Source organism: Dermochelys coriacea, chromosome 8, assembly GCF_009764565.3.
Source record: "Dermochelys coriacea isolate rDerCor1 chromosome 8, rDerCor1.pri.v4, whole genome shotgun sequence".
Lineage (NCBI taxonomy): Eukaryota > Metazoa > Chordata > Testudines > Dermochelyidae > Dermochelys > Dermochelys coriacea.
In genome coordinates, this window is record NC_050075.1 from 8,349,723 (window position 1) to 8,363,201 (window position 13,479).

The 13,479-nt window shown below is 43.5% G+C and overlaps 1 protein-coding gene across 10 annotated transcripts in view; it reads left to right on the forward strand.

The window, feature by feature from the left end:
* ADAMTS2 (ADAM metallopeptidase with thrombospondin type 1 motif 2) overlaps positions 1 to 13,479 on the forward strand; it is a 253,472-nt gene that overhangs the window by 215,527 nt on the left and 24,466 nt on the right. For all 10 annotated transcript variants that reach the window (XR_006283147.1, XM_038414454.2, XM_043520282.1 and 7 more), the window contains 5 exons: positions 5,187 to 5,332; positions 6,056 to 6,231; positions 10,012 to 10,145; positions 10,892 to 11,015; positions 11,720 to 11,800. Coding sequence is in view for 9 of the 10 variants with exons in the window: in XM_038414454.2 (XP_038270382.1) it covers positions 5,187 to 5,332; positions 6,056 to 6,231; positions 10,012 to 10,145; positions 10,892 to 11,015; positions 11,720 to 11,800 (661 nt within the window). In the remaining variant the exon portion in view is untranslated. The remainder of the gene's footprint in view (positions 1 to 5,186; positions 5,333 to 6,055; positions 6,232 to 10,011; positions 10,146 to 10,891; positions 11,016 to 11,719; positions 11,801 to 13,479) is intronic.

Consider the following 13,479-nt stretch of genomic DNA (forward strand, 5'->3'; position numbering starts at 1 on the left):
AACGCCACAGCCCACCTGTGCCACAACAACTGTTTTTCTGCATATAAAAGCCAAGGCTGGCATTATGGGAAAGCAAGCAGGGCAATTGCCTGGAGCCCCATGTCACAGGGACCCCCGCAAAGCTAAGCTGCTCGAGCTTTGACTTCAGCCCCAGGTGGTGGGGTGAGGGCAGTGTGGGCTTTCTCCCCTGGGCCCCAATGAGTCTAATGCCATCCCTGTTTGTTGGACCTCCTGAAAGCTGCTTGTGGACCCCCAGGGGGCCACGGACCCCTGGTTGAGAACTGCTGCCTTAGCAACACAGAGGCTCCTTCTTGGCGTGTACACTTTTTGATTCAAAGAACAGCTGAAATCAGCTGTGGAACCTTTTACTGTAATACATTTAAATTTTCTCTCCTGGAAATTACACTTGTTTTTGACTATCCCTTCTGCCAGAAAAAGCGGTGAGACTACAAGCAGAGTTGTCTCCTCTTCCACTCAGAAAACAGTTTACATTTACCCTCCCTTTTTTTCCTTCTTACCAAAAAACTGTTTGTGCTTTAATGTCAGTTACATAATTAAAATGAAAACCTCTGTTTTTGCAAGGAATAGAGGTTCCAATTGGCGCTTTTCCAGCTGATTAAGACATTAACTGGGTTAATGGTGGGAAGGAAAGAATCCAGGTTCCTTCATTACACTGGAGATCAAGCTATTTATATTTGACATCCTCACGCTCCTTCCCCCTTGCAAATGTAATACTGTGCTGGATTCTATTATAGATCTTGTTCTCCTGTGCAAGCTCCCCCTGCAAACTCTTCTCCTTTCAACCCAAAACAAGAATTGGCAGAGCTGGAGATGACTCATTTTGCATGTTTCTTGATGGCTAAACTTCAGCTTCCATGTTTACCATGTGGAGACTGGCAATCAACATAGGACTAACTGCTCTGGTGAAAACTGAGACAGCTTCTTTCCCTTGAGCAACAATGCCAACAGTGCTTCACTTCTATTAACTCACCATTTTGTGAGCCCTGTCGGTACTTTAGATGGGTGATTTTCATAATGGTTGCATCCTACCCCCTTTCCCCTGCTTCTGGCTGAAAAAAACAGGGAAAAGTTTAAACCATGGCATCACTTTTTGGGGGAGTGCTGCATCACTTTCCCCTCCCCTCGCCTCTGCCCCCTGAGTTCAAGCACTAGATCATTTCATAGTAAGCTGTAAATATGCAGCTGATTTCATACAGGCTGAGAGAGTCAGAGAATAATGTGTAAATTCATACCTAGTGGTTCAAAGCTTTGATGATGAGAGAAGGATTTTTAGATAATTGCAGACCAGGAAATATTGAATATCATCTTCTCTCAAACAAGGTTGAAATGTGGACTGACTGCCTGATGCATGCTTCCAGCCACCCTTCAACTGTTGTTCAGACTAAACCACCCTTCCAGACTGGTGTCGCTAGGGAATCTGAGAAGGGTGCTGCACTGAACTTTCAAATTCTTGTGAAGCATGAGAGAATTAGCATTCACGACACGAGGCCAGAGAAAATTCATCATAAATAGATTGTGTGGGTAACCCACCTCCTTCATAAAGCTTTTCAGCAATAATGTGTACATGCTACTCTTTGTTTCTTAAATTCATTGCCGTCTGTATTCATGTCTTTAGATGAGAGCCCTCAGGAGCAGAGATTTGTTTTTGTTAGAGCCCAATATACATATAGTCCAGTGCCCCAGTTTTGCTTTGACATAAGGCATCTGGCAGTGATACTGTCCAGTTATTACTTGACGTTAGTAAGGGTGTTGGAATCTGGCCCTTACTGGCTCTCATGCTCCTCTGGAGTGAATGTGATCCCTTAATTATGTTTTGATGTAGAGTATTTTACAGTCATGATAGAGAATCAACATCTTAAACCCTGTTTCTCCTCTATTTTTGTGAGCTGTTGTCTAACCAAATTACTGACACAATAAATAATCTGAATAGCGATTCAAAGTCACTAAACAATTCAGCAAACCAGTAAAATACATCATATCACAATTTTACTAATTATTCCCCTTTTTATTTACTTTATTGATGACTGTCCATCACTTCTAAGAATGTCTTCCTGAGCACTAATCGCTCTACACTTTAAGGAAACTTTTGTGTTCTAAATCTTCTCTTTTTGTTTTTGCTGGCAGCATGCATTTGGCCATATGCTTTGCTTATACTGGCTGCCAAATTCCTGGATTCTCAGGCTTGGTAAGCTGTGTAAAATGTTGTTGTTGATTTGAATGAGAAGAAAAGTAAGTGAATGATTACACTTGTTGTTATGGCCATCTGTGTGTGAGAACCAGGCCTCTCACTTGACAGGAACTGTTAAAACAGACAAACTGTGTAAAAGAATTAAAATATCTTCTGGCACCCACATTTCATCAGTGTGACTTTTATAGGAATGATGAAAATCAAGGGACAAATTCTGCTGTCCTTAAGTGAGGAAAAACTCCAATTAACTTCAGTGGGAATTTTCCTTAAGGACTGGAGAATTTGGCCCTGAGGTATGGGGGGGGGGTCTCGTTGAAGAGGGGAGGGGACAAAGTTGAAAAGATGGAAACTTTTTAGTGTTTAGCAAAGGGGCAGCTTTCAAACTCTTCAGGACCACTATACTCTTAGATTTGACATTGAATCAGAAACTATAGAGCAATGGAGACAGTGAGGCATGGATTAAGCTAGTAGAGCAGTGGTGGGCAAACTCGGACCGCGGGCCCGTCCTGTCTGGCCCCTGAGCTCCCTCCCCCGCTGTCCCCCCTCCCTTGCAGCACGTCTTGTGCCTGCCCACCTCCCAGACTTTCCAACAAGCCTGTCTTGCCGCTCTGAGCAGCCTGGTAAGGGAGCAGGAGTAGTGGGGGGCAGTCACGGGACAGGGGGCGGTTGATGGGGTAGAGGTTTGGAGAGGGGGGCTGTCAGGAGACAGGGAGCAGGGGGGGTTGGATAGGGGATGGGGTCCTCGGGGGACTGTTAGGGAAGGGGGTCCTAGGAGGGGACGGTCAGGGGACAAGAAGTAGGGGGGGTGGATGGGTCAGGGGTCCTGGGGGGTCTGTCATGGGGCAGGGGTGTGGATAGGAGTTGGGGCAGTCGGGACAAGGAGCAGGGGGGCTTAGATAGGTGGGTGGGGTCCCAGGGGGTGGTTAGGGGCAGGGGGTCCCAGGAGCGGTTGGTCAGGGGACAAGGACCAGGGGAGTTGGATGGGTCAGGGGTTCTGAGGGGGGCAGTCATGGGGTAGGAAGTGGGAGGGGGTGGATAGGGGGCAGGGGCCAGGCTGTTTGGGGAGGCACAGCCTTCCCTACCCAGCCCTCCATACCGTTTCGCAACCCCGATGTGGCCCTGAGGCCAAAAAGTTTGCCCACCCCTGTAGTAGAGTAAAGACACATGTACCTGGAGTACTGTACTCTACAAGTTCTCAACCTGCCCAAGCCATGCCTCCTGTCTAAACTGTATTTTTTAGCAGTGTAGTGTCCTGAGGCCTCCCTACTGCTGGAGCCTTTCCTGTCCACAGGAAAAGACTCCAACAGCGGGGAACAGCTGGAAAGGCTGCCAGCTCCCTGCTACTGGAGCCCTTTGCCACCGCAGGGAAAGTCTCCAGCAGTGGGGAAAGGCTCTGATGGCGGGTGAGCAGCCTTTCCCTTACTGTTTCCCCTCCTCTTCCTTGCTGCAGTGAAAGGCTCTGGCAATGAGGAATAACTAAAGCTGCCTTTCCTCTGCCGGAGCCTTTCACTGACATGTAGCTACACACTGTCATGTGGACATGGTGTGCTTTTCTCTGTGGCTTGTATTTAGCTGTATGTAAGCTACATACCTCCAAAAATGGTGTATAGTGTAGACATAGCCATAGAGATGGAGAAAACCTTTTAGGTCAGACATTACTTACTCTAAGGTATGAGTATTGAGAATTGTTCTCCTCTGTGTTTCTCCTTGTGTTTTGTCGAGTTTGGTTTTGAACTTCTGCATGGATGGGGCTTTCAACACTTCCTTTGGAAGAGTGTTTTGTGGTTTAATGACTTCACCATGAAAAACTTTCCATGATTTTAAGTGTGGTCTAAAAGAATGTGCACAGGGTGGGGAGTAAGGTGGTCCAGAGTTCTAATCCTGGCTCTGCCATTGATTCACAGTGTGTTTTTAGGTGAGTCATTTAATTCTCTTTTCCCACCTGTACTTTGGGGTAATAATACCTACCTACCTTGTAGGATTGTTGTCAGGATTAATTAGTTAACGTCTGGTACAGTGCATTGAATATATAATATGCTAAGTATTGTTCATTTAATGCCATTTCTCTTCTAGTATGTTTACACTTCAAGCTGACTGTGTGATCCCCAGCTCGAGGAGACATACTCACACTAGCTCTGATCAAGCTAATGTGCTAAAAATAGAGTGTAGGCACAGCAACATGAGCAATGGGAGGGGCATCAGCCCCGGGTATGTGTCCAAGGTCTCGGACGGGATCATACTTGGGGCAGCTATCCTCTCCTGATGCTTCCACTGCCATGGCTATGTTCTATTTTTACAGTGCAAGCTCGATCAGAGCTAGCATGGATGCGTCTCCTGGAGTTGGTAATCACAACCCTTGCTCGAAGGGTAGACATACTCTGACAGTAATTGTGCACCTTAAAGCTTTCAACACGGTGGGTGCACCCTTTCCCTCCTCTACACAGTATTTTATGTGCTGTAATGAAACTGTATGTTGTAGAAAGAATCCTCATCATTGCTAGATATACTAAGTGCATGTGGTATAAGAGACAGCACTTGATATCTGTGGTTCCAAAAGCTTAAATCTCTACCACTTGTACTAAATGAGTCTGTTAGTTGTTGTAAAGTTATGGTTGCAGCCACAAAGTGGAGTCATAAAACTCTGGAGGAGGTTTGACATTCCAGGCAATAGAGAGCAGTGGTACACACTTAGGTCCTGATCCTGCAATAACTTATGCACATGCTTAACTCTATGTGCTTAAGTAGAGTTAAATATGGGTGTATTTTCAGGATTGGGACTGTAGGCACATCAGGAGAATGTGGACTCATTCTTATCTTCTGGAGAAGTGAAGAAATTCATAACCCATGCCTGTAAATGAAACCTGGGTATTATGTTCAGATTTCATTGACCATAATGATACGCAGTACTCAGAGTATGTGTTCAAATGTATCAAGATGACAGCCACACAATATTTAACCTTTTCAATTTCTCTTTTAGCACTGCTTTAAAGGTCACTGCATTTGGTTAACTCCAGATATCTTGAAACAGGACGGAAATTGGGGAGCATGGAGTAAGTTTGGCTCCTGTTCTCGAACCTGCGGTACAGGGGTAAAATACAGGACTCGGCAATGTGACAATCCTCAGTAAGTTCAAAATACCCCAGTTTTTTTTCTTATATGCAGTGAATGATTGTGGAGGAATTCCTGTTAATTTACTGATAAAGTAATGCACCAAGGAATATTGCATACTGGAGGTTAAAAGCAGGGTATGTCTACACTTACGGAGGTGTGTAGAGTACAGACACTGCCTGCACAGCTAGCATGGGTGTAAATAGCAGTATAGATGGTGAGGCACAGCTTAGGGGAATAGAGAAGAGAGCTTGAACCCCCAGGATGTACTCTTAAAACGCCCTAGCAGTGCCTCCCACGTCTACAGTGCTATTTGTAGTGAAAGGCTCCAGCAGTGGGGGAAAGCTCTGGCAGTGGGGAGCTGACAGAGCTTTTCTTTGCTGCTTCCTTGCTGCCGGAAACTTTCACCGTGGTTTGTAGTTACACTGTAGTGTGTACTGCGTGCCACCATAAGTGCAGACATAGCCTGAGTTCTAACTCCTGGATTACATGCTGCCAAAATTTCTACTGACCCACTTTTTACCCATGGGTAGATCATTTATCTTCTGTGTACCTCAGTGTACCCATCTATGAAGCTTGTTATAACAGTACAATACATTACAGGGGTCTTGAAAGCATTATTATATTATCAACATCAATGAAAGTTGAAACAGTCCCTAAGGGATTTATAAAAACAAAAAACCCTTGCTTCATTCATTAACGCTATAATTAACCATTATTTTTCTTTCCTATTCACAGCCCAGCTAATGGAGGCCGTACATGCATAGGGCCAACCTATGAGTTCCAGCTTTGCAACACTCAAGATTGTCCCAAGGAGTTTGATGATTTCAGAGAGGAGCAGTGTAGACAATGGGATCCTTACTTTGAATATCAGAATACGAAACACCACTGGCTCCCATATGAGCATCTCGATGGTTAGTAATTCCCCATCTTGTTCTAATGTTGTCATAGCAAATTTAGTCCCAGTGTGACCGCTCTGGGGGTAGAAATTCATTGTCTGCTAATGAGGTGTCACATGGTCATTAGCACTGCAGGCTTCCCCAGGTCCCCTTACCAATGTGCATCAACCTGATGCAGGAGAGAGCCCCTCTTGGGGTGAACAGACAGTTCTGCTTTCCATGCTGGCTCAATCCTTGGCTCTTCTGCTTGTGCTGTCTGCAAAGCTGCAGACCATTGATACTGATGCAGGAACGGGTTGTGCATGTTAGTTTGTAATCTTAATGTATTGAAAACATGATGAGGGAGGTAAAAAAACAAATTTCAGACTTTACGACAGTCAACAGGAGCTGCTGTGCATCTTTAAAATCAGAACATTTAGTTCAATTCCTTAGTATGGATTAAGAGTCTTAACAGGCAGCCAAGGTTTAAAATTTTGGCCTCAGTAAAGAATGGATAATAGGGAACCCAGGTGCCAGAGCATCCATTTTTTGCCAGAGTTGGCCGCATCTGGTTTCTCAGATCCCAATAGAGGAAAGGCTCTTCTTAAGGTCAATCATAATGCATTAAACTTGAGAGTTGATGGGAACCAGGAGTTGATGGCAAAATGCCCATGTAATTCATTTGTCTGAATTGTTCCCCAAAACAATTTTCCACTATTGCTTTACTTGTTTCTTCAGTTCTTGTGCAAGCTGGAATTTGAAGAGGAGCAGATGCAAATAGCTTCATGGCTTCATTTCAAGATGTACATTTTATTCCACAGAGAGGGGGAGAACAGTGTGTCCCACAGACCTGTGTGTATAAAATATTCTTCTACAGCCTGATCCAAAGCCCACTGAAGCTAATGGGATTCTTTTCATTGACTTCAGTGGGCTTTAGATCAGACAACTACCTGGTCTGCTCCGTTTTTATATCAGTATATCTGGTTTAGTTAGGGGTGTGATATTTTACTGAAATAATTATACCATCTTATTCCCCTTCCTGGGCAGAAATAAGGGTACAGGTGCCTGTATAGCTGCATCCACATATGTGGGGCTGTGCCATTTAACTATATACCAGTATAGTTAAAGGGATACAACTTTGGTTTATAGTCAAGCCTTAAGTTCATAAAAGTATGGTATAAAGTGCAGTTCTAACATATTCAGGGCCACCCATTACCCTCTTATGAAGATAAGTGCACAAAAATGGAACATTTTAGTGGATATACAGTATTCATAGTCCGGGAGCAACGTACATTTTTATCTTACCTTGTCTTTTCTCTAGAGAGTCACTTTGGCAAATCTGCCTGAAGTTAGGGTCTCCATCTCCCTTCATTTGACTAGTGGTTGTCTTCCTTGTGTTAATCCCATCAAATGGGAACAGCTCTATGAGTCCTCTCCCTCTAAAATGGTCTGTTCAATGCCATATCCTCTATCACACCACATGCTAACAAATCTTCCTTTATGACATCCCACAACTTTTTCTTGGGTTGGCCTCTCTGTCTTTTTCCTTCGGTCTTGCTCTGTTGGACGGACTCACCCACATAGTTGTCAGGACTGCTCTTTACGTGACCAAACCATCTGAGCCTGCACTCACTCACTTTTTCACTTATGGGTGTTACTTTGAGCATGCCTCTAACATACTCATTCTTCACATGGTCTGTCTTGCTTACACCACTCATCCATTTGCATTTCTGAGGAACAGATTGTTTACTTGTGGTTCTTCTTTGTTGCCCAACACTCAGTGCCATATATTAAAACTGGACGGGCCACCATTTTATAGACTTTCCCTTTTAATTTTACTGGTATCTTCCTGTCACACACAACACCACTCATCTCTCTCCATCTGAGCCTGGAATTTATTATTGTAACTCTAATATCCTCCTCAATTTCCACATTTTCCCAGATTCTGAAGCCCAGATACTTGAAAGTTTGTGTTTTTGGCATTGTCTGCCCATCTAGTGTCAAGGATAATAGTTCCATGTTCACATTATTGAAACTGCATACCATCCTGCATACTGTTTTTCCTCTCCTTATTTTGAGCTCATGTCTCTCCAACACATTTCTCCATTTATCAAGATCCTCTTTTAGACTGTCCTTCTCTTCACTGCATAGAATCATAGCATCTGCAAACAACAGGCCCACCAAGCTGCTGCTTCGGTATGTTCCTTGTAAGGGTATCCAGGACAAGAATAAAAAAGAAAGGGCTTTTAGCTAGCTGTACCCATTATTATCAACTGAACCTCAGAAGGCTTAGAAATTTGGTGTTTTGTCTGCTGTACTGCATGCACATACACGTACATTTGGGCTAACTTGTCCCTGTTGGCCTGTGCGGCCACATGATGGCATACAGTGGATTAAGTGCCCACCCTATGTGAGTAGTCAATGGGCAAAGCAAAGGATGTGTGTGAAAATGGGATACAAAGAAGCCATGGTTGAGGCCCTAGATTTATTCAGTCCTTAACCAGTCATTTCAGCTCTGTTGCATGTTTTCAGCTCACTCAGAACAGAGTAAAAGAAAGAAATGCAATGGTTTGGCTGTTTGTACACATACTGGTAGTAAAATGACTTTATTCATGGTCTGTCAGAGTGCCTGTCTTGTTTGATGACTTAAGCTATCATAGATCCAAGCACTGCAGTAGTAGAGAATTATGTTTTTGTTTAGGAGTAAACAGTGTGGTCCAATACTCTCCTAACAGTCTTTGGAAGCTGATGTCACATACAGTGTTGAACTGTCACTATTCAAGGGCAAAATCCTATCTGCTTTTTCAGTTTTATATACAGTGAGGGTGATCACTGAGGCAGAATTCCACCCCATAGGTAGTGGAGCTCTGAACTGCCCAAACACAGGCCAGATTGCACAGTACAGAATGCAGCCCCCTAAGAAGTAAAATGGCCTATTTGGATATGTCTACACTGCATTGTTAACCCAGGTCTGTGGGACCCGACCTTGTGGACTCAATGTTTCCAATTACTGCTTGAGCATCCACACTGCAAATTAAACTTTGGCTTATGATTGCTGGACCTGGGTCCCAGAACCATGCTAATGTATCTGTACTGCACTACACAGACCTCCTCTCTCACGTCTGCAGCTTGAGTGCTGTCCACACTGCAAAATGACAGGGCTTGGATCTGAGTCTCGGGGGAGCTCGGGCTCTGATCCCCCCTCCAACCAGCAGACTCCTATGAGCCAGATTCTGAGTGCTTGCTGTCCCAAGTCAGACTGATTTGTGTGTAGACAGAAGGTGGCCATGGGCTCAAACCTGTGTTCAGAGCCCGGACTCAATATATAGTGTAAACTCAACTAAGTCACTAAGGGTATGTCTACACTGGGAAAAAAAAAAAAAGCTCACGGCAGTGAGTCTCAGAGCCTGTTTCAGCTGCCTTAGGCTTACAGGGCTTGAGCTACAGGGCTAAAAATAGCACTGGAGACGTTCCCAGTCAGGCTGGAGCTCAGGCTGTGAAACCCGTCCAAAGAGGTCAGTTTACCTGGGCTCTGAGACTCACAGCTGTGGCGCTTTTTTTTGCAGTCAACAAACCCTAAGATACAGTCCCAAGAACAATCCACTGGTTCTTTTTTATCCAGCAGTTTCCAACTGAGCCTTCATAGAATAATGATAATAACAATTTAGCATTTATTGGATGCGGACAGTGTGCTTGGCGCTGTATGAATGATGATGCAGGCTGATAGCTAATACTGCTGCCATTCAAACTGACATTCCTTGCTTGAGCAAATGAGCAGTTCAAGCTTAACAAAATATGGGGCATTTTGTCTTCTAGCTAAAGAAAGGTGCCACCTATACTGTGAATCCAAGGAGACTGGTGATGTAGTTTATATGAAACGAATGGTACACGATGGAACCCGCTGCTCATATAAAGATTTTTATAGCATCTGTGTGCGAGGGGATTGTTTGGTAAGTAGCATCACTCCTGATAATTCACTTTTAACATTTTTCAGGACTAGCTGATGCAAAAACTGTCACAATATTGTGTGTGATATTTGCAGTTGCCACCACTTTGCATAGGAATAGATTCCAGCAGCATCTACCTATACAAGTAGCTGTATTTGCAGTGTTTTTAAGATGAACTGTGACAGTTAGCTTTCAGTGAAGCTTTTCCTACATTAGGCTTGATGATGATGGAATGTATAATGAAATAGGAACATACATCAACTTTTGAAGAAAGTGATGTTAAAAGGTAGCTGATGTGTATGCCGTATCTATTTGATCTGGCTATAATCACCAACAATTTGTATAAATTGGGATCTGCTATAATTCATCAGTATTTTAAATTACAGTTTACAATGGAATTATAGCCCTGATTCAACAAAGCATTTCTGCGGGTGTTTATCTTTAAGCAGGTGCTTAAATCCCAGTGGAACTTAAGCATCTGTTTAAAGTTAAGCACAGGCTGAAGACCCTTGAGTTAATAGCGATGCTTTCCTGAACCAGGACCCTAATGAATCACAAAATATATTTACCTAAGCTACAATTACTGTGATGACTGGAAATGTGTGTGTTTAAAAACCTATAGGCACTCTAGGGAAGTACTATAATTTTTTAGCTAATATTAAAAACCTATGTTTGATATCTGAACCCAAGGATCATTTGAGTTAAAGTTTGGATAAACAAGTATCATTGTCTTTCCTCTCTGCTCACAGAAAGTTGGATGTGACAGGGTAATAGGTTCCTCTAAGCAAGAGGATAAGTGTGGTGTCTGTGGTGGAGATAACTCCCATTGCAAGGTGGTGAAAGGAACATTCTCCAGGTCACCAAAGAAACCAGGTCAGTTCATTCAAGATGTATTGTTCTGGGTGAATGATTTCAGTGAGTTCTCTTGTTTGGATCTTGTTGTTCTCTCTGGATCTTTTTGCTACTATGACAAACACAGGCCTATTGCAGATAGTTTTAGGCTTAGCTATTCCAGCAGACACTGTCAGGACTTTATCTTTGAGATGGGTCTGGAGTTTGGAAGTATGTGAAGACCTTTTCCAGGTCGTCGTCCCTCTATGTTAAGATCAGGGCCTATGCTTGGCACAGGGAAGTGGTGTTAATGGTTCCCCCATAAGAGACTTATAGACTGATTCATGTTGCAGATGTCTCTGCAGACTAATGTAACTCATCTATTGAATCTGATTCCATGGAATGCTATGACAGTATCTTATCCCCAGTCATTACCAGTCTGGAACCTGGATGTCCTCCTCTTCTGCATTGTGTGTGGTCACTTCAGGAGATAAGGAACCCTTTTGGTCTGAAGTGGCATCAGGTTGCTGATGACATTCAAGCTGTTTTTGTTAACCCAGAGGTCACTGTCTCTTTCCTCTCCCATTACCTGATACAGAGATAGGAATAGCATAATTGCTTATGCCCAGCTTTCTTTAAAACATCCTGAGTTTTGTAAAATAAATCCATTTACATACAGGAAAACAGACTTGCCCTGTTTTTGTCATATTGACCAGTTATTGTTTTTTTTAAATGTTGCAATAAAGGGTACATTAAGATGTTTGAAATTCCTGCTGGTGCAAGGCACTTGCTTGTACAAGAAACAGATGCCACCATTCATAATCTTGGTGAGTATTCATTTGTGATATATTTTCTGTACAGGCTTAGTTTGCTTCACCCCCACCCCCCAAGCTTGTAATGTGTTTGTGCATCTGTCTATGCATAAGAACACTCCTCCCTTTACATGCACAAATCAGGAAACTTACTAGAAAATTGGATCCTAATTCCCTCGTGTTTTATTACTTAGCACCTTTGCAGGATGATCCCAGAATCACTGTGTGTCTGCTGCTATACGGGGTAATGAATTTCAGTGGAGGGTGTGATAGCATTTGCATTGTCTTCACGTGTATAGTTCACAATATGCATCCTGTATTCAGCTACTTCCCAGCTACCTCCAAAGCATAGCACTGTCATTCTCTCTGTTTTAAATTCTGCACCATTGTTAATAGTAATGATGCTAAGATGTCCAATCAATCACAAAATTTAGACAGTAATTGAAATCCTCTCCTTACGGTGCAATGGGATCAGTGAGAAGCAGTGTCTAATAGGTTGTAATTAATTCGAAGTGGATTCACAACCAATGGCTTGCTAATTCTGCTATGAACCATTCAAGCTTCTCTTCAGTAAATGCTTCTTAAAAATGCCATTCATTGCCCTGTGGCAGATCAGAATGGTGACCAATTCAGGAATCATACTAGGCTCATTCTTCATTTGGGGTAAACCAGTTGCATTAGTATGACCACCCATTCCCCTCAACCTGCTTCTTCACAAGTCTGTACATACTGCTAATATAATTATACTTCAGGACCCTAGACTGAGAGAGTGAACCCAGGGAAGTGTGGCCATTGTGGGGGGGAAGATCATTCCTGAGAGGAGTAGGCTGCTGTGAATGGAGTGGATTAAAATGTGTATAGTGAACAAAGAAACACTTTATCTTCAAACTTCAGCGCAAAACTTACGTCAACCAAGTACCATGTCACAAGATAAACCACTCCCGTCATCCCCAGTATAAAGGACAGGGTAGAAGACCAGCAACAGATAAACCAATGTGTGGTGTTACCTATTTACTGCCCAGGCTGAAGAACATATGGCCACTTTCCTTGTGCCCAGATGTTCCCTACATGCACCCAACAGAAGCAGCTCAGGACTCTGAATCCAAGTGCAGCAGCTTCAGGCCGTGTTTGCTGGACTTGAGGGAAAAAGAGACCGAATTGTTGATAGAAGTAGGATATAGAGATATTGTAGACCAGGCCCAGCTCAGAACCGGCTCCTCCACTTGGGGAAGTTGGTTTCATCAAGAGGGGGAACAATGTGGAATGGAGGAAAGACTCCCGTAGATAGGACCCACATTCTAACAGGTGGAGGAGGCTGATTGTTGCTGCCGCAACAAAGAGGTTACTCCAGGGGATGGGGATAGAGATGTGAAATGCAGACAGGCTGCAGTGATAGGAATCAGTACCTGGTGCCATGAGGTCCACTTGGTGATGGACATCGGGATACACGTTGGTACCTGTATTTTAAGGGTGTGGAGGGTTGTAAGAGATGTTTAAGAGTTGAATTTAGTTTTCTAGAAAAAGTCTTGTGTCAAGACTTTCCCGTTTAGTTTTCTCTAAAATGCCTCCAATTCCACACTCTGTTGAAACCTTCGAGTTTCAATGTATGGATGTGTATATGGAGCAAAGAGGAATAGTTTACATTCATGAGGCACCTGGAAACATTTGGGGAAGGGAAGGTCTATACAGGGAAC